The sequence below is a fragment of the Pelophylax lessonae genome (assembly GCF_965119305.1).
Source record: "Pelophylax lessonae genome assembly, chromosome: 1".
NCBI classification, from domain to species: domain Eukaryota; kingdom Metazoa; phylum Chordata; class Amphibia; order Anura; family Ranidae; genus Pelophylax; species Pelophylax lessonae.
In genome coordinates this window covers 579932209-579958919 of record NC_138768.1, presented here as the reverse complement: position 1 = coordinate 579958919, position 26711 = coordinate 579932209, and the positions used below count along the sequence as shown (strand labels likewise).

Sequence of the window (26711 nt, the reverse complement as noted above, 5' to 3'; positions counted from 1 at the left end):
CGTGTTAAAAGGGACCTGAAAAGCAATCTGCATGGCTTGCTTTTCCAAGCATTGGCTAGTTTAGTGAGCCTGGACTAATAACAGTCACTGTAATGCTACCCATACTGCTGTCCTTTTAACATGGTGACAAAAGTTGATACCTATGCTACATGTGTGTAAAGTTACTTGCACCCTGCTAAATGGACAGCAATAAGGTTGTAAATACAGTGACTGCCTGTCCCCCCTGATGGCGGCCCTGGGTGTGTCATGAAAGGCCAATTGAGAAAATGGCTATATCATGTAGAGGAAATCACCAGTGTGGGGCAACCTATGTCATGGAGGTAGATTTGGACATCGATGTATATGTATCACCAGAAATGGAATTCTTTGTTCTACAATATCTCAAAGACGACCTAGCATGTTATTTGAAGACTGTACTATTTTGGACATACTTGGACTCAAACATACACTGCTCTTTCCACAGCTCCTCCTCCTCTGGGGGTATGATAAAGTTTATACGCATCTTCACCAAAAGCACAAGATGATGTGTCGTCTCCGGATGAGGCTGCAGCGGAGATTTCAGTTTCTGCCTGAGATAGTGGATCTGCAGCGGGCCTGGAGTGATGCCAAAAGGCGCTCACCCAGGCTCCTGCTAAAGGCTGTGGAGCAAATCTCCGGTAAGTAAAAATATACATTACATGTGACCAGATAGGTTACAATTTTTTGGGTAGGTGGACATGTGTTTAGCTATGCAACAACACTAATACCAACACCCCCCCCCCCCCCTCCCTCTCGCTCCTACCTTTCCTACCTCCATCAAGTGTCTCTTCACAACCTTTAATACTACTATGTACATTCGTATTTTTTATGTTTTTTTTTTTCTTCTGCTTCTAGCCAAAGCGGACGGACGGCACCCTCTTGTGCTTTTGGTGAAGAAGGGGAGGAGGAGGACGGCCACACTCCAATATGCAGTCAGAGGCAGCGAGCCATTTGAGCAGCTGAAAATTGTGGATCGTAAGTAGAAAATAAAAATGTTAGAAATTTCTAATCTCTAATCACATTTTACAGAGCCCCCTTTACATCGGAGTCTCCAGACTTACTACACTGTAAGAGGGAAGTGTGAAGACTCTGATATAAGGAGAGTTTGGGAACCATTATTTGAGGGGGGAAGCTGGGGACTCTGGTGTAAAAGGGAACTCTGTGTTCCCCAAAGCTCCCCCATACATCTGAGCTTACAGAGACCCTCTTACACTTCCCTTCCTCAGTCCACCACAGTCAAGGGCACAACAAGTCCCACTGCAGAAGGCTACCTGCTTGGACTTGTAATCCTCTCTGTAGGGGAATGAGGAAATACTGCCTGCTATGCTAAGACTTGTAGTGCCCTCTGTTAGGGACTAAGGATTCCTCAGTCCTCAACATTCTAGGGCACTATAAGTCTCAGCATAGTGGGCTGTCATACCTCAGTCCCTCACAGCTCGGGTCAAAAACAACACAGTTAAACATCTAAAGGACAACTCCAAACAAAACTACCAATAATGGACAGAGTCCATATGCTCTATAATGTCAAAGACCCGCTACCACTCACCTTCCACCTCTGGTGCTGTCATTGTGTAGGGCAAAGGGCTCCATCTACACCATGTTTGACTTTCAGGTCAGATAGGCAGGACTTGCTCAGCTCCACTCTCTTCCTTGGCAATTGACTCTGGCGTCATTGTGGATCTTTCCTCCTCTAGAAAACACCCAGGGGCCCTCTCCTTGTCCCCCAGCCACCCAGGGCCTTCTTCTCCTCCTCCTCCACCAACCATTTTCAGACTTTTCCAACTTCCCTTGGGCAACTCAACCCCTTTGCATAGTGGACACAACAAATCTATGACCAGCCTGCAAAATATCAAGTCTGGGCCTGGTTACCTGTATGTTCCGGGTCCAGGGCGGAGCTCTCCTCCCAGAGCAACAAATGATGATAGCAGAGTGAGTTGACCGGCCAGTCACTTCCTACTGGTGCAGGTACACACCTACCGATTCCTCCACATCTTAGGATAACATGATCAGACGGCCAATCCCCAGGCAGAGAAGGAGGAGTAAGTGTCAGCGGACAACAGACACCTGGCAGACGCAGTGAAGGGACTGCAGCACACTGCTGCAACTTTTTGATCCGAGGATTGAAAGCAATCTTTTACTTGGGAGATTTCCCTGACTGCGCCCTTCGAAATGTTGGTGCTCCGCCACTGGCCGCAAGGCCCCTGTAGGTGCGAGGCCTTAGGCGCCCGCTTAATTTGCATGGTGCCCTCCTGTTTTAAAACATGGTCAATGCATCTCATTGGTGTAAGTGCACTTCTATGTTCTGAATTGTAGGGGCATTGAGTATGGTGCTAGCATGATGAGAGGTTACTGCCTATTTGTGTCCATAAATAATATATAATGTTTTTCTTTTATTTTAGAAACCAGTGATCAGGATGTGGAGGCTCAGCCTTCTCAGGCCCCCTGTAAGTAATGTGGATGTGCTGGTGTGTTGTGTATTAGGTCGAACTTGGAGGAATGATTGTTTGTTTTGTTTTCTTTTGTGGTTGATGTAACTTCAGCAAGAGAGGAGCCTCAGGCAGGGCCAAGTCGCCTGGATCCGGGCCAGGAACACATTGTGCGAAAGATTTAGGTTCCCCTAAATTGGGACTTTTTAGGCACAGATAATTGAAAAGATAGGTGGATCATATAAATAAAGAAGTTTTTATTAAATACAAATAGAAATCAAAATTTAAGAACAGTGTGCAAGCAAAAAACAAACAGAGAGGATATAACTTATAGTGCTCGAACATAACCCGACATGTTTCGGAGCTGAGGGTACTTGCTCCTTCTTCAGGGGAGTTCAAGCAGTACTCTGGTGGTATAAAGATAAGTGTGTAAGAAAAACCAGTATGTTTTTATAAAGGATTCTTACATAATATGAAGTGACTAAAAAAGTTCACATAATATATAGCATAAATAATGAGTACTTACAGGGTTATACCGTAACTGAGTTTAAAAGAGGCCTGCACAGAGGTTAAAAACAACTGGTGATAAAGATTGGTCCGGCAAACATGTGTAGCAGTGTGGGTTATAGATCGATGTTAATATTTAGAGAGGAGAGACACAGCTGTTAGATCACGGACGTGACCGACACTCAAACTGGGCATCTGGAGTCCTCAAACAAAGGGGGGAAGCCAGGTACAGTTTCTTGAAAGAGATATAGGTACAGCCGGTCTGAAAGATAGGCAGACAACAACTGATTAAAAAGCGGTTTAAGCATATCAAAGGGATTATGCGAAAAGATTATGCAAAAAACGGTATATATTTAGGGGACGAAATATATTTAAAGATAATGTCAGGGGAAACAAATGCCCGTATCAGGGACTACAAAATGTCATAGAATTGAAAAATAATAGCAAAAAGCAATTAGATGGGTAGATATCATCCTTTGAAGATTTGGGGCAAGGGAAATGCACATACCTTGATAAAGACACAGGTTATAATGAGATAGAAAAACGTCCTCTCCACACTGCAGCCAGCAACCAAAATGCTGGCTGAGTGCTAGGAGAGGTGCCCTAATATATGCCGGCTAATTGATTGAAATGTGATTCAGCTGGCTTCACAGGACTTCCTGAGACACAGATACTGAGCCCGCCTCCATGCGTCACGCATTGGCGTGACGAGGTATAGAAACAATTGGGCTGGCTTCGCAAGGAGGGCTCCCTGGAACGCAGATGCCAGGCACGCCCCCACGCGTCACGCGCTAGCGTGACAGGGTGTGGGCGGAGCCGGCATATGCGTTCCACCGGCACGGAGATCGCAACCGGAAGTGGAAGGAAACCACCACGGCTGCTTATTGGTCACCACTGGACCGTGAAGAGACCAGGGTAGTTGGAAGCAGGACCAAAGAGACACACCGCACGCTGCGGTGTGTGTCTCACCGTGCCGGGATGCTCAGAGAGAAAGGAGGAGCACAGTCCGGAATAAAAACATGCTGGAACTCTATAAATCTAAATGAAGAAAATATTAATGTTTTTAAATATTAAATGTCAAAACTAGCTATATGTTGCACAGATTTAGAATCGATCACCAGGTGTGATTAACATGTTAGTCACTGGTAGTGGGCAGCCATATATTCACAACAAATAATCAACAGAACAAAAACAGGAGAAATGGAACAAAATTATAGTATAAAAATTGACAATTGATGTATAGATGTACAAAAAAAAAAAAAAAAAAAATTTATATAATAGAACAAACAAAAGTACAAAAAGAAATGTATATAATAATGCTTCAATGAATAGAATTGTATACAGTAAATTGTGCAAAGCTAAACCAACAGGAAAAATTAGGAGAATGGTGCCTGCAAAGGATATGACAGGCATAAGGCAAAAAGAGACAAAAGAGACATCAGGTGAGGACAAAGATGTAATTAATTCAAAGGTAGGAAAGAATAATTAAAAAATGGCATATGTAGTACATATGGAGAATGCCAAAACATCAAGTTTCCATCACTCCAGAATTGAAACCTTCGAGGTATGGTTTGAATGATAAGGTCCCATTTAATCCTGGTGGCTCGGTGGCCTTTAGGAGATAAATCCACCTGAGCTCAAGCTGGAGGAGGGACTTATTCCAGTCAACACATTGTTGCCCAAGAAGAGGCCAATTCGTCTGAACCGGATGAGGACCTGGGCTCTCCTCAAATGGGAAGTAAGTAATGGGAAGTAAGTATTCTACATGTGTTTGTGTGTTCAATGTGTCCTGGGAAATCTAAGGGCTGTAATATCTATAGTTTGCCATTGGGGTTATGTAGCAGCTGACATTGAGGATGTTAGTTGTGGAGGACTGGGGAAGAGGGGCTGCTGCTTACCCAGTCCAAAGTAACTACTACCTTCAATGTTTCCCAACTACTTTCTGTGTGCCTTTATCAAATAGCTTTGGTTCAAGGATTGTATTTGTGTCTTTGTGTTTCTAGGAGATACGACGCCATCCCCCCATGAAGGGACACCATCCCCCCATGTAGGGTCTCCCCCATCCTCCCCCACTCCAGGCTCCCCTGAACTAGTCTGTAAGTACCTAAAATTAGATTCTCACATGAATTGTGTGTGCTAGGATGATGTGTATCTAGGATAATCTAAGTTGGAGTCTAAGCAAGTGTAGTTTTGCTATATGTGACAGGAAGGTTGGTCATGAAACACTCTTGCTTAACCTTCATGTTTGAAAGGTGGTTTTGGGGAGCTTTACAGGACATGTTATCTTTTGTAAGTTATCTCAAGCCACCCTATTCTAAATTGGTGTTAGTTTCTCTACATTGGAAATGGTGTGCTTTGTACTTGTAAATTTTTTGTGGACATTGTAATTTAATCATGTCCTGATTTAGTCAACACTGAAAATGTGTGTTTGTCAATCTTTCATAAATACTCTTCCTCGGTAATGTACCACATTCCAGTTCACAATTTGTGTTCTTTTTGTGCAGTTTCTCCAGAGCCAGCCACGCCATCCACTTCAGGGGCCCAAAAAAAACCTGATGATGGTAAGTTGTGTGCTTTTCCAGTAATGTGTCTACTTAGTAAGTGGAGAAATGCTAACTGTGTATGTCCCCGCTCAGGCTTCAAGTTGTTCTAAAGGCAGCAGGTTCTTTATGTGAATGCATTCTATGCATTAGTATTCCAAGTGATAGGTGTGCATATTCCCCCTAAGACTTACTGGGACCATTTTTTACGGTCCAAATTTTTGCACTAATACTTGTCTGGAACAGACTCCCCCTCCTCCTTAACTGAGGTGACAGCATGCCAATATTGCCTCCTGATGCTGTCACTCCTAATCATTGAGACCATTGGAAGGGAGGGGGGCAAGGCTGGCTCACAGCCTAGTGCCTGAACAGGCACAGGGTGCTTGGCTTCATCTCATGTGCCTCCATAGCAAGCTGCCTGCTGTGGGGTCAAACAACAGGAGGGAGGTGCCTAGAGGTGTGTACAGGGGCCATGTAAAAAGGAGGATTGTTATTTCTCTTGTCCCCAAAAACCTAGAGAGTGTAAGTCTAACCTGATTAGTTTTCCGCAGCCCTCCCAAAATGATATGTTTCCAACACTTAGAACAGGCAGGGCTGAGGCACAAAAAACATCCGAAAAACACAATCAGCACCAAAGCAGGGAGTACGTATCCTTAACGCTACAAGCTTCACCCAGTAGAATGACGCTTGCACTGTACAAATCTGCATCACCACCATATCAAAGTCTAAATCTAACTGTCAGGGAAATGTGGAGGGGTAATGAGTGGGTGTTAGAGCGTTTTCATGACTGCGTAACCTACAGTTAGCGTGATTCGATTTTTAGATACATTTTTTATTTTCTCTTAACACAGCTGGGATGGCGGAAAAACATAAAGGGGAGCAGACATATCTCCTCCGGCCAGAACTTGCCCTCAGAATTCCAAAGGGTAAGTCTCTACTATGTGTCAGGTTCAATCTATAGACAGTAAGAGGGAGAGAGAACGCTACACAAACTCCAATGGTGATAGAGATAAATGTGTGCACATGTATCGTGTTGACCAATTGAACCCAAAACACCTTACATTCTTCTAAATGATTGCTTGTGTTGACATGAAGAAAAGCCTTTTACTTAGCTTTGGTGGAACTGCTACTAACATTCCAAGCCATCTTATGTAACCTTTTGACCAATTTGCTGTGAAAGTTTGAGTTCAAGGTTTACAACAGCAATTTAGCATATTTGCTTCAGAGTGTTGATAAAAGCCAAACAATAGACTCCTAAGCATATTTGTTGAGGCACATTAATTACAATCGTTGTTTGGATCATTTTGGCTAAAACTAATTGTTATGTCTTTTTCTACCCAGGGCACACCCACCTCACATATGAGGATCTTTTGGAGTATGTGACATGGTGTATTGACCGAATTCTAGTTTTAGAAAACATTTCGGGGGTTGCTCCAGACCCAAAGGAGCCATTTGTGCGGAATGTCACCCCGTTAAAAAGATCATAGTTTTTTTTCATTGGTTTTGTTATTGTACCCAGCAATGTGACATTTCTCCCTAAAAAAAAAATTATAATTAAAAATAAAAAATTAAAAACCCTTTTTTTTGGGACCCAAAAAAAATAAAAAAACAAAAAAAGCCTTGTTTTTGGCAAACAAAAAAAATATAAAAATTTAAAAAAAACCCTTTTTTTGGGACCCAAAAAAAAAATAAAAAAACAAAAAAAGCCTTGTTTTTGGCAAACAAAAAAAATATAAAAATTTAAAAAAAACCCTTTTTTTGGGACCCAAAAAAAAATAAAAAAACAAAAAAAGCCTTGTTTTTGGCAAACAAAAAAAATATAAAAATTTAAAAAAAACCCTTTTTTTGGGACCCAAAAAAAAATAAAAAAACAAAAAAAGCCTTGTTTTTGGCAAACAAAAAAAATATAAAAATTAAAAAAAAAACCTTTTTTTGGGACCCAAAAAAACATAAAAAAACAAAAAAAGCCTTGTTTTTGGCAACAAAAAAAAAAAATGTTTACAAAAAAGCCTTGTTGTTTTTGGCAACGGAAAAAACCAAAAATGTTTACAAAAAAGCCTTGTTGTTTTTGGTAACAAACTAAACCAAAAATGTTTACAAAAAAGCCTTGTTGTTTTTATGGCAAACGACAAAACCACAAATGTTTACAAAAAAGCCTTGTTGTTTTTATGGCAAACGACAAAACCACAAATGTTTACAAAAAAGCCTTGTTGTTTTTATGGCAACCGACAAAACCACAAATGTTTACAAAAAAGCCTTGTTGTTTTTATGGCAAACGACAAAACCACAAATGTTTACAAAAAAGCCTTGTTGTTTTTATGGCAAACGACAAAACCAAAAATGTTTACAAAAAAGCCTTGTTGTTTTTGGTAACAAACTAAACCAAAAATGTTTACAAAAAAGCCTTGTTGTTTTTGGTAACAAACTAAACCAAAAATGTTTACAAAAAAGCCTTGTTGTTTTTGGTAACAAACTAAACCAAAAATGTTTACAAAAAAGCCTTGTTGTTTTTGGTAACAAACTAAACCAAAAATGTTTACAAAAAAGCCTTGTTGTTTTTGGTAACAAACTAAACCAAAAATGTTTACAAAAAAGACTTGTTTTAGTGAAAACCTCAAAAAAAATTATAAAACACATAAAATATGTTTATCTAAATAAAATTAAAGTATGTTGCTCTTTGCAACACAAATGTTACATTGGCAATTTAGTTCATTCTATTATATATTGTAATATATTTTTTGTACGCTACAGTTGGTAGACACCCACATGTGTTATTAAAACATTTATTTTATTACCCAAGTTTTCTTTTTGGTGTACACATCGAATGTCTTTTGTGTTTTATTTGTTTAGTCGAGTGGTGTGGTCTGTAATTGTTAGTATGTTGGCTTTGGTTTATGTTAGCCTTGAGACTTGTTTTGAAGCTACATTTGAAGGGAGACCTTTTCTTGGGTCGTTATGTGAACATTGAGTTATCTAAATTTACATGAAATCATATGTTTGGAGATCGAGAAGCACGTGTGTATAAATGCCTACATTAACCAGGGCCATTACTTGGCCACCAACACTCCTAAAAAACCAAAGAGCAAACACAAACTAATCATTTTGCATAAAATTTTATTTCATCCCCAAAAAAAGCACTATAATAAATCATATTGTGCCACCCTCAAATTAAAAAAAAAAATGGCCCCACAAATTGGCCAATGTAACAATCATTAACAAAACTAAACCAAAAAAAATAAATAAAAAGAAATTAAGTTGGTGGTGGTGGTGGTGACTGAAGCAGTGTGGTGAGCAATGGAAAGGTTCCTGCCATCAAATGGTGGGCCAATAGTCCCATCTGCTCTGGGGTTAGCCTTAGAGTTCTGGTAAAGTGGCCCATTAGGATCAGATCTTGTGTCTGAGGCTGCTGCTGATGCAGGGTGTTGAACCCTGGAAATGTCCCAGACTGAAGATCTTGTGCCAATAGTCCCATCTGCTCTGTGCTCAGCCTAAGAATTTGGGTAACGTGTGCCATTACCATGAGATGGGATCGTTGCTGCTCCAAGGCTATTTGATGCTGCTGGTGGTGCAAGGGTTGTGAAGATGTGTGGGGAGTGGTGGTTGATTGGTTGTTGTTGTCCACGGTGCGGGGGCAAACGACATGTCGCATTGGTGACAAAAAAGAAGAACGGCCTGGGGAGGAGTGAAGTGATAAAGGTGTGGAGGGAATGTAGTCAGGTGGAAGGGGTACTGTGGAACCAGTGCGCATTGAGGTTGTGCAGGAGGATTGCTCATTGAGGGGTGTGGGAGTCCGAACGGAGTGTGAAGTGCTAGGAGTGGCTACAGGAGGAATTGTCCCATCCCCAGCTGCCTGACAAGTGGCCAACACTGGCATTACCCTCCCACTACCACAACCTGCAGTGGCAGGTGAGTGAGATGTTTGGGAGGGCTCTGCCAATGGGGCATCTTCAGATCCAAACAGGCATTGGCGTGTGGCCAGCACCTGAGTGTCAACACTTTGCCGATCCCGTTGATGCTGGTCTGCTAAACTTACCAAGCTGTTACGCATATCCTGTTGAACCTGTAACATATCCTGGTGAACCTGTACCATTGTTGCTACAGATTCCTGTATGAGCCCGAGCAGACGTACTGCCTCAGTAGATTGCTGAGTACGCCTCCTTAACTCATTTTGGACCTGATACTCATCAAGCAGCCTCTCGGCTACATCCAGCATAGATGGACGAAGTTGGGTAGGTGACAATCCCTCTGCATCTAAGGCTACCTGAAAGCAGAAGAAATAGACCAAATCATTATCAAACATCATGACTAAATATTTCAGATTAGTTTGACAACTTAACACCCCAAGCAGAACGTTGAAAAGTTTGATGTGCTTCTAATGAGTACTTGTTCATTGTAAGATTATCCAAGCTAGCAACACTTCTGATAATGGGTACATATTATATTGGTAGGACTAATATGACAAAGGCAAAAAAGATTCAACATGAAGGTGTTCCCAATTAACCCTGGTGTGGTAGGTTGTTTATGCTTTTGGTAAATCTGTTACTACACCAATGACTTTATACATCTACGTATGTTGTCTAAAATCTTGCCATCAATCGGCTAGAGGACAACCCAACCAAACGATACCCATGAATTTGGACCTGGAAAATCAAAGACGGGCCGGACTTTAAAGATCCTGGATGTTTTTGGAACATTAGTGGCACACCAAATTATAACATAATTCCCTGATGTTCAAGATAGAACTCTTGTTGTGCTGGTGCATCGTCAGAATGTCATAGCACTAATTTAACACACACAATGTAAGCCACATCTAGTCCAAAATCAATGCTACCATTGAAATGTTACATGTGCACCTTGTTCCCTTATATCACATACCACAGCACTGGATGCAGAATCGTCGCCAGCTCCTGATCCAACTCCAGCTGCAACGTCAAGAGGGGCCTGATGTTCTTTTAAAAACAAAAAAAAAAAAACATGTTTAGTACATAACCTTAGTCAGTAATGATTATGGCCAGATTGCCCTCCTAGCTTCATGAATGAAGCATTGAGGCCAAACATTCAAAAGTGCTTTCCTGGGCTCATAGGACACTTGCTAAACCCTCCCAAAGGTTAAGAAGGCTTGGTCTGCCTACTAATGACGGCACCCATTAATGCTGTCAACTGTGTTTTGCAGGGTAAACATCTAAAAGGCAACACTCTTTCATAAGAAAAAACATGTGTGTTAATGGGGTTAATAAGATTCCAAAAAACATTATTTGACTAGACATACCAACACCTTCCTCCAGGCCTAGCTGCACTGGGTGTGTTCCCTGCTGCGGATCTTCTGTAAAGGACATAGCAATATGAGCTATCTTGGAAAACAAAAAACATCTACATTGTTTGGCACAGTATGATATTGGACCTACCAGGAGGAGGGTCAGCACTGATGTCAACACCTGTGAGTCCGTCTGGTTCGCCAAGCTGCATGGGCTGTGGAGGGGCTGAGATCCGTGCTACAGATGAACAAATTGCAGGTTGGGGAAAACAAAAAAAGGACAATTGGAAGGGCAAGTATCACATTCTATTAATGTCACACATAGGATAGTAGTTAATCTTTTCCAAACAACTCACACAATTGACATCCAAGATAATATCCTACCTCGGTGCAAAGCATCCGAATCTAAGTCCTCTCTGGTAAAGATGGTATCAGGTCCTATGATGTTCAAGAAAGGTAATTGATAATCCCAGAGAGAACTTCGTGCACGTTCATCCAGCCGACCTTGTCGGTCATAAAGACCCTCCGCAGCCCATGCAATTAGCTTCTTCCGAACGGACCCACAGATGTCGTTGACCTTCTTCCGCACACTGTTACGGTGGCGAGGTGCTTCACCCAGTGCATTTACAGCATCCCGGATTTCATCCCACAATCTGTTCTTCTCTGTTACTGAGTAAGACGCGGCCCTGGTCCCATGTATCGCCTGATATCTGGCCATATAGGCGTGGACCAGGGCACAGCACTGATTGTGGTTGAAACGGGGAAGCCGGGATAATGTGGACAAGCTGACTCTGGTGGACGGACCCGCTCCAGGACTACTGTCAGAAGAGCCAGCTTGTCCACTTGGTGTGTTACCACCTCCCCCGGCTTCCTCCTCCGGGATGGGGATGGTGGACTCCCTCATGGATACAGCTGGAGCCTCCCTCACACCAGAGCCAGACGATCTGCCCACCCTGCCCCCCCTGCCCCCCCTGCCCCCCCTGGCCACCCTGGCCACCCTGGCCACCCTGCCCCTTCTCATCCTTCCAGTGGGTGGGGCCATGGGAGCACGAGGTGGGCAGAGAATCTGGCTGTCCAGCAGCAGCAAAGAGCCCCAAACTCCTAAATCTGAAATGACAAAAGAGAAAACAGAAAAAACAGGATTTGCAGATTGCTCTTCATATACAGTATAATTAGTGAACAGTTACAGAACACACTTACCTAATGGCACAAACAGACTTGGTGGTGGTGGTGGTGGTAGTAGTGGGCAAAGAGCAGAAGAGGCTGCAAAGAAAAGGAAAAAAAAAACACATAAGAAAACGCATATGGGTACAAATCACACGAGGCCCTCCAAACACTTACCTAATGGCACAAACACGGTGGTGGTGGCAAAAAAAGCAGAAGAGGTTGCAAAGAAATGGAAAAAAAAAACACATAAGAAAACGCATATGGGTACAAATCACACAAGGCCCTCCAAACACTTACCTAATGGCACAAACACAGTGGTGGTGGTGGTGGTGGTGGTGGTGGCAAAGAGCAGAAGAGGCTGCAAAGAAATGGAAAAAAAAAACACATAAGAAAACGCATATGGGTACAAATCACACGAGGCCCTACAAACACTTACCTAATGGCACAAACACAGTGGTGGTGGTGGTGGTGGTGGCAAAGAGCAGAAGAGGCTGCAAAGAAATGGAAAAAAAAAACACATAAGAAAACGCATATGGGTACAAATCACACAAGGCCCTCCAAACACTTACCTAATGGCACAAACAGACTTGGTGGAGGGGGGGTGGTGTAATCCTTTATAGGCAAAAGGAGGCTGCAAACATTAAACATACATGAGAAATCGCATGACCTACATACGTGCACATAATAAATTACAGTTATCAGGAAAGCAAAAATGGTGTCTTTGGAAGCTGGGAAGGTAAGGGGGCAGGTTTAGATGCCAAATCTAGACTGCACACCTTTAACAAACATGAGAAAACACATGTCCAAACCACATGCACATGGGGCCAACTGCCAATGATTAAAAGACACTTGAGGGGTTCCCAAGCTATTGTGGGTTGGAGGGGATTCACCATAGACAACTTAAGCACACCCAAGATAAGTACAAATTCTCTCCTTCCTTTTTTTTGGGAGAGAGAGATACAATTGTCTTACCTCCAGATAATGTAGGTTGTGGGTCACAGGGTCTTGCTAGCACATAAGAAACATCGATCTATAACATCCAGCAGCCATATTGGCCATGTGCTCCTTTTATAGCTGGCTCACAGGTGTGATAATTAGCGGCCGTTTCTATATATATCTGCGCATTCGCGAATTTGCGCGTTCAAAATGGAGGACGATATCCCAGACGCATTAGATGGTGCAATGCTGGCATTTATCGGTGCCTTGTTTGAGGAGGCCCTGGCACAGGAGGCAGCAGAAGGTGGGGAAGCTGCAGCAGCAGCAGCAGCACCTCCAGCAGCAGCACCTCCAGTCCGTGTGCCCTTACCTCGCCAGCCACGCATTTTTGCTCCAAGGATCTATTTGGACAAGCTGCGGGATTCTGATGTCAGGAGGAAGTTCCGGCTCGAGCGAGGAACTATTCTACACCTCTACCAGCTCATAGCAGAGAAAATTGACCCGGACACACAGCGCGGCCATGCGGTGCCCGGCATGGCCAGATTGCTGGCCACTTTGTATATTTTAGGGCGTGGCAGCTTCCAAGCCACTTCGGGAAGTATCATGGGCATTAGCCAGCCCACAGTTTCAAGGGTGTTCATGTTGGTCATTAATGCCATAGTGGATATAGTGCCCAATTTTATCCACTGGCCACAGAATGAAAATGAGTGGAATGAAGTCAAGTTGGGTTTCTACCGGCGGGCACACATGCCGCAAATCCTAGGGGCAATCGATGGCACCCACATAGCCATTAGGCCCCCAAGGAGCCACGAAAGTGAATACCGGAACCGCAAGCAGTACCACTCCGTGAACGTCCAATTAGTGTGTGACGCCAAACAGCGCATCATGAGTGTCAACACTGGTCACCCAGGGTCGTGCCATGATTCCAGTATGTTAAGAACAAGTACTCTGTACGAGGTGTTTGAAAGTGGACAAATGCCCAAAGGGTGGCTTATTGGTAAAGTATTTTGTCTTAACAACATAAACTGTAAGATTACATAGACATAGGAATAAGCTACATCGGTGTACACCCTGATTTAAGCAAAGCCTACCTAAAATGGATGTGTTAGGAGTTGTCAGGCTGTTCACACACAACCAGATCAGCAGCTTAGCAGCTCACAAAAGAAAGATTTGCAAAGTTGTCTTTGAGTCCAATGAAGGTGGTTAACCAATGTGTAAATGGTGTCCTCTAGCCACCCAAAGAAAACCTACAAATGATTCCAATGGTATTGCCATATCCCCAAAGTACTTTGCATAAGTGAGTCAATATTGGTTTCCTCACTCTAGTTGCAGATATATTCCAGAAGTAAGACCTAGGCTAATGTAATAGGAACAAAATAGGGGCCAAGTTGGAACTTGCAAGAGAAACCCACCACTTTGTGTGTCCTTTTTCCCATTTGTATTAGTGATTTAGGCAGTTAGACAGAGTTGAGATGTTTCATATGATTTTTTGCAAACAGACGAGCAGGTTGTTTAGTAAAATGCCTAATTGTCTCCCATTTTGAGGAGTCATCTAAAGTCACATGATAGGAAGAACTAATGTATATTTTTCTTATTTTTCAGGGGATGCTGGTTACCCGCAGCTGACGTGGCTGATGGCTCCAATCAGGTACCCCCAGGGCCCAGCAGAGAGGAATTACAACAGGGCCTTGCGGAGAAGCCGGAGTATCATTGAGTTGACCATAGGTCTTCTCAAGTCCCGGTTTCTCTGCTTGGCCCGGCCTGGGGGTGAACTCCTGTACTCTCCTACAAAGGCTTCCAAGATCATCCTGGCGTGCTGCGTGTTGCACAACATGTGCGTTGCCCGGGATGATTCTTGGGAGCTGACGGAGGAGAGGGAGCCAGAGGTCCGTCAGCCGGCGGCCCCCAGGCGGCGGAGCACCGCTGCCGGTATGGCCACCCGGAATACCCTGGTTGCTAGCCACTTTACATGTAAGTACTGTAACCGGTCAAGATAGGGCATGTGTATTAATTAGCTAGTTAGCAGAGGTGCCACTCACAGGGAGACAGAGGGTGATTATCATCTGCCAATGACACTTGCCATTGTAGATAAAGTGTAGTCAACATTGGTAAAATTGTGTTACTTGAGCAAAACAAAAACATGCACCTCTAACCATAAACATGTTGGTATTGTGAATAGTGTAAAGGGCTGAGAAGAGCTGGCAGGTGTTTATTTGTGTCTATGCCACCTGTGTAGTTATTGATAACATGAACGGCTGCTTGGTATCTTATGGTGTTGTAATTTTCCAGAACATCAACATCTTGGAATCATGGCACGTACCATGGGAAGCCTGTGGTGATGGGCTGTCTGGCGTCACAGGTGTGTATTCAAATGTTTACATTAATGATTTCTGGTTTGTGTAAGTTGGCATAAAATGTGTTATTTCACTCGTGATGTCGAAATTAAATGAAGTTCAGAATGAAGCAAACAGGCATTAAGATGTGATTTTCATTATGAAATGTCTTATCCTTTGTTTTGTTTTTCCAGGAGTGGTACTGCTTGCGGGTGTAGGTGGTAGAAACCCACCTTGATGGACTCCACTCATTTTCTTTTGTGGTCAGTGGATATTTGGTAAGGCACATGGCCAATGACCAACATGAACACCCTGGAACTTCGAAAGTGGCTTGGAAGCTGACCAGCAACCTTGCCATGCCTGTCCCCTATGAGCTGGTAGAGGTGCAGAATGGATTCTGAACTCTGCCGGAAGTTGTGGAAGACATCAGAATCCCGTAGCCATGGAGCAAAGATCGTGGTCTGGCGCTGTAAAGGCACACGGACTGGAGAGTGACAATATTCTTTTGCTGCATCCCTCCTTCTGCTGTCATTCTCAAATAAATAAATACATTAGAATTGAACATGTGTTTTTTTGTTTTGTGTGGGTGCCTACAGACAAAAGGGCCATCCACACTGTAAGATTTAGAGAAGACTTTATCCTTCAGATTGACATTTTCTATGTAGTGCAAGGGCCTGCCTGATTGCATCCAAATTGAAAGTGTTGAGGTTTGAGCTTATATTATATGGTTTGGTTAAGTCTACAGGAAAAAGTCTAGACAAATTGTTAGTGTATGGCCCATTAAGCTGCCAAGGCCGGAGTTTTGCACTTTGCATGCTGCTTGTACTGGTGATGTGAGGGGTTGTAATGTAGAGTAGGGATGTGACAGTGTTGTGTTGAGGTGTGAGGCAAATGTAGTGTTGGACTATGAGGGTCTGTGTTGTTGAAATATGGAGAGAGTCCAATATCAGACACCTATGTTTATTGGTCAAGAAATTGTAAGAACCATGGTAAATATGTAAAGAATTGCATCTCGATAAAACTAGGACCACACTCATAAAATCAAAATTGTGTTGTTTCCATTGATGTGCTTGAAATTTGGGTAGGACCCCCCCCCCCCCCCAAATTCAAGATAGTTTAAAAAAACTGTTAAAAAAAATGAGAGTGAAAAGAGATCCCAAGTGTAGTGATGTGATTTGAACCCATGACGTTGTTAACTGCAGTGAAGTTGCAAAGCACTTAGCTATTGTGCAGAATAAAGCTGTATGGTGGAAAAAAAGGAGTGTGTTAAGGCTAAAAAGCACATATAGCTAAAGAACTAAACATTGTATGGAATGTGGGAAGAAGACCATGGTAAAATTGTGAGGTTTCATCTTGCCCTGAAGTAGGGTAGGGGTTTGGTCACTTGCCTTTGGTACTTTCCTTCATAAGATCGATTCGACACACAGACAAGATCAAAAAAACACTTAAAATGGTGTAAGCTTGCAAGCGCTTCTGAGTGTAACATTATTTAGCAATATATATGATGTAATCCGTTACATTTTAGAAATATAAACAAAAAAAGAAAATAAAAAAAGTAGGTGGAGATGGTAAGCCTCGAACCTACAGCAGAGGGAGATGAATTACAGACATGTGATGTGTGCACTAATCCACTAGCCCACATCGCTATGTGAAACTGCTATAAGCACGAAGACATAAGTTTGCGAATTGGCGAAGCCGCGATCGTAAGTGAATCCCGCTGACGGCGGAATTCATTATTGCTGTTTTACTCGCCAATTCGCCGCAGCGCCAGTTAATTGATTTGAACGCGGCGAAACTGAAACACGTCATAGATGTTTGAAGCTGCAGTTTCTTTAAATCCGGCCCCCCATGTCTGACGCAGCTCCTAATATACATATCATTTTAATAAACTTTTTTTTTTTATAGGAAAAAAATACATAATAACATTTATGGATAATTATGTAAAACTCTTGGGAGATCATCAAAAGAGAAGCTTTTTAAACCCAGGCTGCCATAGCAGTAAGCAAATATATAACTCACAAGTGAACTCCTATACAGTAATACTGGACAGTAATACCTAGATGTGAAAGAAAATAGGGTGCACTAACCATACAACTATGCGGCAGCACTGAAATTGGGAAAATAAATGTAAAAAAAATGTATAGTGCGCTCAACACAATCATAAGTATTAAACATATGACATCTGGGATGACCCAAATATTATGGTGATCTTCATACAGTGTGAAAAACCATTTGTGAAAATTCTTTATGCAGAAACATATAATTTATAACAATCTTGAAAAAATATATATATATATATAAAGTCCTCCAATTGATCCAGATAATCTCAAATAGCCAAAGATCAAGCTTCCATCAATAGTGGATCTTCAATCTTGCTAATCTTAGACTGATATGTGAGGGTGAAATAGAAGAAATAGCCTCTTACCAGATAACATTAAACAGTGAGCCTTATTGGTGAATAGAAGTGAGGTGCCACCTCGGTGGTAGTGCAAACTTCTTACAAGAAGTATGTAGACTAGGGTAGGCATAAACCACTGTTGTTTATACGGATGCACCAGATAGAAGGAATCCAATGGCGGCTTCAATGCGTGGGCTGAATGTTTCCACTCCACCATATCCAACTCACCGATGTGGCTGGCGATACTGTACTCTAATGTAGCTCCCCATAACAAAAGATATAAAGTGCCAATAGTGCATTATCCCTTTAAAAATACTTTATTAAAAAAGAAACACACTTACATGACAAATGGAAGGAACTGGGCATAAACAATGGTTCCAAGTGTACCGAACGTGACCCCCTGCAGTGCAGAACACGTGGTGTGGCGTGACGGTGTGGCTATTCCCCCGATGCGTTTCTCCTTATCAGGCTTCAGCTGGGACCGGAGCATGTATCTAGATGCACTTTATCACGGATGATTTTGCTTTTTTCTATGTAAATTACACATTCCTGATACATTTTTCTGCTAGTGTAGCACCATCAAGTGTGCTAGATGTACATAGGTCATGTACTTCCTGATGACGCCACTTCCTGGTGAAATGCATAGAGGTTTCTGAGTGACATCACTCCAGTTTGCGGCAGGTCCGAGTGGGGTGGAACGCATCTTGGAACGCATGCCATCTGCAGAGCGGTGCTTCCTCATTCCTAAGTACTTTTGCCTACAGATAGTGCCATTGGAGGCACCAAAAAAATGTGAGTGTATTGCTTTACCCGTGTTTATCAATTTTTAATAAAGTACATTGAACAATGAAGGGCTTCTTTATACGTTTTTGAGAAATACGCACCATTGGACTGCATGAGATCCTGGCCTACCCCTAGGAGGATTTGCTTCTCATAGGTGAGGAATACTACAGGCACTATAGGTCCTAGCGGCTTGAGTGCTTCTGGTGAGTGGCCACTGTTTACTAGGAGGTTGATCAGCGGTTTGTTGCACAAACATGGAAACAAAGAAAATACATCATTTGGCACAATAGTTATAGACACTAATTATTGATTAATTTTGTTCACTTCCAATAATATTTTTTTGAAGAAACACTGAGCATGCATATCACTTTGTAGCAACAGCATTGGGTGATTTGTTTTTGTTTTTTTGCACTTGTATTCAGCATCTTTAGTCAATATTGCTTATGCTTATATGTTTTGTACATTTTATGTATATAACATAGTATACAACTTACTGTTTTTTTTTCCACCTTCTTGATGGTATATTAAATATTTTTGTATACACCGGTATCCAGCACAGATTTGCACAATCACTTTAAAAATACTAATTAATCTATTTTATATTTGCATGATTGCATCCAGCAACATTTAGTACAGTTTCATTTATTTATTTTATTTGTTTTATGTATCTATTTTAAAATTCATTCATTCAATATTTGTATGAATGCATATAGCAACATTCAGTACAGCTTAATTTATTCATTTATTTCGGTGATCAACCAGTAGCAGCGCCTCACTATACATATTTCCACTCTTTATTTAAGGATTCACCACTTAAATTGAAGGCAGCTCTACATAGGACACCCTGACATAGCAAGGAGAGGCGCCATACTCCTTATTTTTATACACTGTATTTAGGAGAAGTTGTTTCTGAAGTTGTTTGAAGGCAGGTGGGCATCCCATTATTTCTCAATCCCCATCCTAGGTATTAACCCTCAATTCAACATAAAAACGAAGCACCGGACTGTACACTGACTTAAGTGTGCCTGTAAAAAAATCAGTGTGCCTGGTTGTGCAGGGTGGGGGATTCCATTCTACTTAGGGGGTGCGCTACACTTGTATTTATTTGTGATTTCCCTCTTCATTCGCAAAGTGTTGATGCTTCAATTAAATGTACTTCCATCCCCCAATATTTTTAAGTCTTCTCACTTGTGATTAAAATTTTCTAGCAGTTCTCTGTGTTTACTAAAAATCTAACTCCAGACAATTTGTATTTTAGTTTTGGATAGTGTGGCAAACTATTACAACATCTACTAGGTTTTTGCATTCATCTGTGACCCTGCTGGAAATATTTTTCCTCACTTTCTGACCATTTGATGCCTATGGGAAGTGCTGAAAAGAAAGGCACATACATCAAATAAAACATTGCCAAAAGTTTTAATCCATCCCTGCTCTACTAAAGATGTGTCTGTATTGCTGTTGTAAAGTAACACTGACCTGGCAAATAATGTATCAGTGGCGTAACTATAGCCATAGCAGTCTTCATGGCTGCTATTGAGCCTGGGGGGAAGTGGGGGTCCATTAGTGAAGATTTTGGGGCAAATAAACAGGAGATCTGTATAAATGTGTTCATAACATAGATACAGTAATGCAGGGCTTTTTTTCTCAGTGAAAAGGTGGTGGAACTCCCCCATTCTGAGTCTTTTCGTGTCCTTGCCCCCTACCCACCTCCGAGCACCATCCCTTGTTTCCGCCCCCTACCCACCTCCAAGCACCATCCCTTGTTTCCGCCCCCTACCCACCTCCGAGCACCATCCCTTGTTTCCGCCCCCTACCCACCTCCAAGCACCATCCCTTGTTTCCACCCCCTACCCACCTCCGAGCATCATCCCTTGTTTCCGCCCCTACCCACCTACGAGCACCATCCCTTGTTTCCGCCCCCTACCCACCTCCAAGTACCACCTCATTTAGGGAATACAGAGCCAAGTATAATTTTGCTGTGATAAGTAATTTGTATGGAATTTGTTAATGATAACAAGAAAAGCAGTAAAGTAGACCCCCCCCCCTTCAGCCAGCAGCAGTATACCCCCCCCCCCCCAGCAACAATAGATTCCCCCAGCAACTGTTGACTCCCTGCAACAAAATCTAACCCAAGCAAGAATAGATCTTCCAAAAGCCAGCATCAATAGACTTTCCAGCAGTTAGGTACAATAGATCCCTCCCACAATAGTAGATCCCTTCCAGCAACAATAGACCACCTCGAAAAATAGATCCACTACAGCAACAATAGATCCTCCAGCATCAGTAGACCCTACAGCACACCCCTTGCCATTACATACATTCAGTACTGGAGGTGCCGGAACTGCGTTCCCCCGCGTTCCTGCTGAAAAAAAGCCCTGCAATAATGTATTATTAGGGTTAAGGAGGTTACTGCTGAGGCTGACAAAGATTTCAGTTTAGAAGAGCTGACTCCAGACAAACATGCAGTCATCAGGATGGATGCTAGTCACTTTGTTTTAATGTGCAGTACAAAGCATTTGTTTAGTGGTCTAACCAGTGTAGATTTATGGACTGCATAGGAGCCCATTCATGAAGTGTTAAGCCTGGGCCCACCAGTGTCTTTAAACACAGTTTACCTTTATGCCTTTTATTGTTGTGCTTTTAAAAAATACTACTGCTCTGCTCATGCAGTTTCTTTGCATGTCCTCCACTACCTGGCGTATTGTTTAAGAAAGTTTCAGACCTACAGTATCTGATGTACACGCCCAGCATGTGTTGCCCACTTGTGGGGGAGTAGGAGAAATGGTTCTCCCCTAACGAGACATATTGCTATAAACCTGTAGAGAAATAGAGAATTAATAGAGAACCAGAACCTTCGCTAAATGGAAGAGTGGGTTTAAAAGTAAAGTTAGCAGTGCCTCCACCCAGGGCATTGCCTTTGTGTACAGAGAGGATTCCCTTCCTGGGAAATTAACCAGTAATCTTATTAAAGTAATTGGTAACAGAAGAATTACTGCAACCAGCAAATAACATTAGCCAAAAGTATATAGATGTACACCAGTACGGAAATAATACAACTTTATATAAGAAAAGATTACCACTTGCCGATTGCACTATAGCCAAATGACGACTACAGTGAGGCTGGCTAGTTCTGGGAGGCTGTGATATGAAAGCCTCCTGTGCTCACGCTTCTCGCGCGCCCCCTGGGGCAGGCAGCTGGAATTGTCCATAATGGCTGGGTCCTTGGGACCCAACGCATTACGGATCGAGGTAAAGGGCCAATCACAGCGGCTCTTTACCATGTGATTGCTTCGTCCAATGACAGAGCAATTACTTGTCAGCAAACCAGCTCCATGGCCAGTTCAGCTTGCGCTGCTGCAGTGTTTTTCTCTCCTCTCCTCACATGCTGTATCAGTGTGAGCAGAGGAGAGAGAATCACCGCAGCAGCGCAAGCTGGTACGATCCTATATGCCTCATAGTGCTCCTACAGTGCCATCAAAGTGCCATCACTGCTCCTATAGTGCCATCAAAGTGCCATCAGTGGTCCTTAAGTGCCATCAGTGGTCCTACAGTGCCATCAAAGTGCCACCAGTGCTCCTACAGTGCCATCAAAGTGTCATCACTGCTCCTATAGTGCCATCAATGCTCCTAAAGTGCCATCAGTGCTCCTACTGTGCCATCAAAGTTCCATCACTGCTCCTAAAGTACCATCAAAGTGCCATTACTGCTCCTACAGTGCCATCACATTGCCATCAGTGCTCCTACAGTGCCATCACTGCTCCTACAGTGCCATCACAGTGCATTCAGTGCTCCTACAGTGCCAATACTGCTCCTACAGTGTCCATTAGTGCTCCTACAGTGCCATCACACTGCAGTGTCCATCAGTGCTGGTATCAGTGCCCCACGGTGCCAATACACTGCTCATTAGTGCCACTACAGTGCTCATCAGGGCCCTACGGTGCCACTACAGTGCTCATCATTGCCACTACAGTGCTTATCAGTGCCACTACAATGCTCATCAATGCCCTACAGTGCCCATCAGTGAATGCTTATCAGTGCCCTACAGTGCCCATCATTTCCTCATCAGTGACCTACAGTGCTATAAGTGCCCTACAGTGCCATCAGTGAGTGCTCATCAGTGCCACTAAAGTGATCATCAGTGGCAGTACAGTGCTCATAAGTACCACTATAGTGCTCATAAGTGCCACTACAGCACAGCACTCTATTATCGCTCATCCGTGCCAAATAGTGCACATCAGTGCCCATCAGTGAGTGGTCATCAGTGTCACCCTATCAGTGGATCCTCATTAGCGCCGGTCAGTGTCGTAAAAATGTGTAAAAAATGTGTTTTCATTTTCTTTCTCGAAAAACTTGTGGAAAAAATTGACATGTTCAAAAGACTCATTACGCTTAATGGAATATACATTGGGGTGTTTGCTTTCCAAAATAGGGTCATTTTGTGGGCCTTTCCATTGTCCTGGTGCTCCAGGGCCTTCAAAAGTGTAATAGGTAGTCAAGAAATTAAATGTGTAATTTATGCTCCTAGAATGTCTGGCGGTGCTCCCTGCATGTTGAGCTTCTCTATGTGGTCAGGCAGTCTCACACTTGTGGTATCGTCATACCCAGGAGGAGTAGCAGAATGTGTTTTGGGGTGTTGTTGCAAGTATGCATATGTCATACGGGAGAAATAACCTGTTAATATGACAATTTTGTGAAAAAGAAAAAATCTTCATTCAACAAATTGTGGGGAAAAAAATGACTCACCATGCCTCTTACTAAATACTTAGGACAGTCTACTTTCCAAAAAAGGGTCATTTGTTAGTCTCTCAAGAAATGAGATAGGCATCAGTACATCAGGTGATATCAATTTTCAATGATTGGAACCATAGCTTGTAGACTCTATAACCTTCACAAAGACCAAATAATATACAGTGATTTGAGTTCTGTTGCATGGGCTCCTGAGTATGATCACAATGTAGCATCCGTCTTGGTTTTAAAGACCTGAAAACAGTCAGTTCTCAGTGATGATGAGGAGAATCTCAAGATGTGGCCCTGGAACTATGCACTCTGCATCTTAGTCCCTAGTAGCTTCCAGTCTGCCATGCAACCAAACCTCTAACTACCTAAAGCCCCGTACGCACGGGCTGAATGCCAGGCGACATCGGCGGGTTTAATAAAAATTGGCCGACATTCGGCCTGTGTGTATGGCAGCCTGTCCGACAGTAGCCAGTTGTTTGGCCGAGTTCTGTTAGAGGAGCATGCTGGAAAACCAGCAACTGACCAGCTCTGGATCAGCACTCTCGGCCAATGGCTGAGAGTGCTGATCAGAGTGTTCTGGTGGGGGGGCCGTCCCCCTGTCAGAACACAACAGCTCAGCGGGGTAGATCAGAGCTGACAGTTTTTTTTTTCCTTGAACCCACTGGGCTGAACGGAAAAAAAACTCCCAGTGTGTACCAGGCTTAAAGTGGATGTGAACCCTCACATATACCCAGTGAAGTGAAGAACCTTAGATAATACACAGGGATTAAACAAATCTCCATACATACGTTTTATTTGTATATTTGCTGTCTTCAGCTTGCTACTGTATATTATTTAGAAAGTGAACATCATGTTACAATTTGTTCTTCATGTTTTAGCTGGGGGAGTGGAGTCTTGGCATACACTGTGTGACAGCTGATTGGAGGAAAGGCACAGACCCCCCCCCCCTCCACATAGGCAGAGGAAGGAAGATACTTGCAGAGCTGTGCTGTGAATAGGCAAGCTCTATGCTAATCTATTTATAGCACCCACACCTGACACAAATTTTCAGCTGCTTTTATCTCCAGTATCGGAGAACTTGTCAGAAGTGCTTTTTGAGAGAGTTAAGTAAACACTACAGATATATGTGCCCTGGTCAAATTTCACAAATCAGGTTTACATCCACTTTAAGTGGCCGTCAGATGCCTAACCTGGCTCCAGCCTATGCTGGTTACTGAGCTCCTAAAATAATAGGAGCTGCATATAAACACTATTGCAATAAACAGGTTCACCTACTAACACACAGCAAGGTGACCACTTCACACAAACACAGTATCACAGACTTAGTACTTAGTAGACTTAGTAGGTATGGTGCATGTACAATACAGATTTACTTCTGGCACACAGTATACATAACCACTTGCCCACCGAAAGATTTACCCACCTTCAGGACCAGGCCATGTTTGAGATACGGCACTGCATTACTTTACCTGACAATTGCGTGGTCATGCAATGCTGTACCCAAATAAAATTGATGTCCTTTTTTCCCACAAATAGAAGTTTAATGGGATTTGATCACCTCTGCAGTTTTTTTTTTTTGCGCTATAAACAAAAATAGACTGACAATTTGGAAAAAAATATTTAAATGTTTAAACTTTCTGCTATTAAACACATCCAATAAAAAAAAAAATTGAAAAATTCTAACTTCTTCATCAATTTAGGCCAATATGTATTCTGCTAAATCCCAATAAGTGTATATTGATTGGTTAGCACAAAAGTTATAGCGTCTACAAATTATGAAATATTTTTATTTTTTATTAGTAATGGTGCAATCAGCGACTTCTAGCGGGACTGCGAAATTGCGGCAGACAGTCAGACACTAACTGACATTTCTGACACTTTTTGGGAACCAGTGACACTAATACAGTGATCAGTGCTAACAATATGCACTGTCACTGTACTAATGACACTGGCTGGGAAGGGGTTAAACATATGGGGCGATCAAAGGGTTAATTGTTCCTAGCCTGTGTTTTAGGGTACTGTGTGGGAGGTGCTTTTACTAGGGGAAGGCATTGATCCATGTTCCTGCTTTGCAGAAACAAAGGATCCATGCCTTCCCTACTGACAGAATGGTGATCTACCTTGTTTACATAGGTAGACCGCCATTCTGACTCTGTGCTGGATGATCGGCGGTGGATTTGTTTAGCTTCCAGCAGAATGGACAAAGAGAATTTAAAGTTGCAATTCCATGCTGAAATAATTTATGGCTCTCTGGAAGTCTTTTAGCAGTTGCTTATTTGTGGTTTCCTCTGATTTTGCTGTAATTATATAAAAATTAGGGTGTTAGATAAGCTTGTGTACCAAGGAATTAAATGACATCATTGTGCTATACAGGACCTTTTATTTGAAAGACACACACAACGATCAACATGACTATTAAGAAACTTAATGAAATGTTGGCCTAGTTTGGAGCCACATTACATCATATTTACTGCTAAACCCTGATTGGCTGCCAGTATTTTGAACAATATATTATCATTAATTTTAAGGGTTTTCATAACTTTGCTCAATCAGAAAATCTGTTATCCATAGACAGCACTTAAATAAACAGAACACATAAAGGTAAGCTTATCATAACGTTGCTTACTCAATATAAGCTAGTTAATAACAGTTTATTATTTAAAGGAGGTTTCAGAAAAGAAAATTTAGAAGTTTTTAAATAATTCCAAATAATAATGGCTACTACTAAAAAGATTATTCTGTATGTAATTGTGTTTTGCAGTGGCTTGTAAGGACTATGGCAGTGTTCAGTTATTGCTTTCACACAGGGACCAGAATGATGATCACAATAATTTTGCTGCACTGTTTAGTCAAAACCAGTTCTGGATTTCCAGTAAGTAACATGTTTTATTAACTATATGCATAGGAATTGTGTGTAGATAGATAGATAGATAGATAGATAGATAGATAGATAGATAGATAGATAGATAGATAGATAGATAGATAGATAGATAGATAGATAGATAGATAGATAGATAGATAGATAGATAGATAGATAGATAGATACTAATATATGTGTATTTTTTTTCTAAATTCTTTATAGCACACAGGTACATACTTTGCTTTTTTTTCAAATGAAAAATGCTTATTTTTGATATATTGAAAAATTATATTTTAATAACCTACTTATTAAAGAAGCACAGTGTATAAAGTGAATTACACTCTCAAAAACCAAACATATTTCAGATCTGAATTCTGATTGCTAGCTTTAGTTCACTGTGATGCTGGTTTCATATTAACTGATACCATATTCTACTCAACAACGACTTATCAACCTTTTCTGAAATTTACCTTTAAAATTACTTTTTAGACCGCAAGATGTATCCAAAAATAGCTATGAAATATCTTCACATGCTATTGTAACCAAAGAATCCAGCTTTACACATAATTAAGACCCTTACTAATGTCTGCAGTCTATTCATCATTACGTGGCATTTTCTTTGCATCTACAGTGGTTTTGTTACACCTTCTCTCTGGAATAGAGATTAGCCTGTTTTAGTCATCAGAGTATTAGGAATTGTCTTAACTGAATATGTAACTTTTTATTTCATTATAATATTTTTCACACGCTTA

General features: G+C 42.0%; 1 protein-coding gene across 1 annotated transcript in view; it reads left to right on the top strand.

Moving 5' to 3' along the window:
• Nucleotides 1-4335: 4335 nt before the first annotated feature.
• Nucleotides 4336-26711, top strand: part of LOC309548603 (uncharacterized protein) — a gene marked incomplete at both ends in the record, with an annotated part of 46542 nt that continues 24166 nt past the window's right edge. The window contains one exon of the mRNA XM_082248576.1: nucleotides 4336-4422. Within this exon, the coding sequence (XP_082104702.1) occupies nucleotides 4336-4422 (87 nt within the window). The remainder of the gene's footprint in view (nucleotides 4423-26711) is intronic.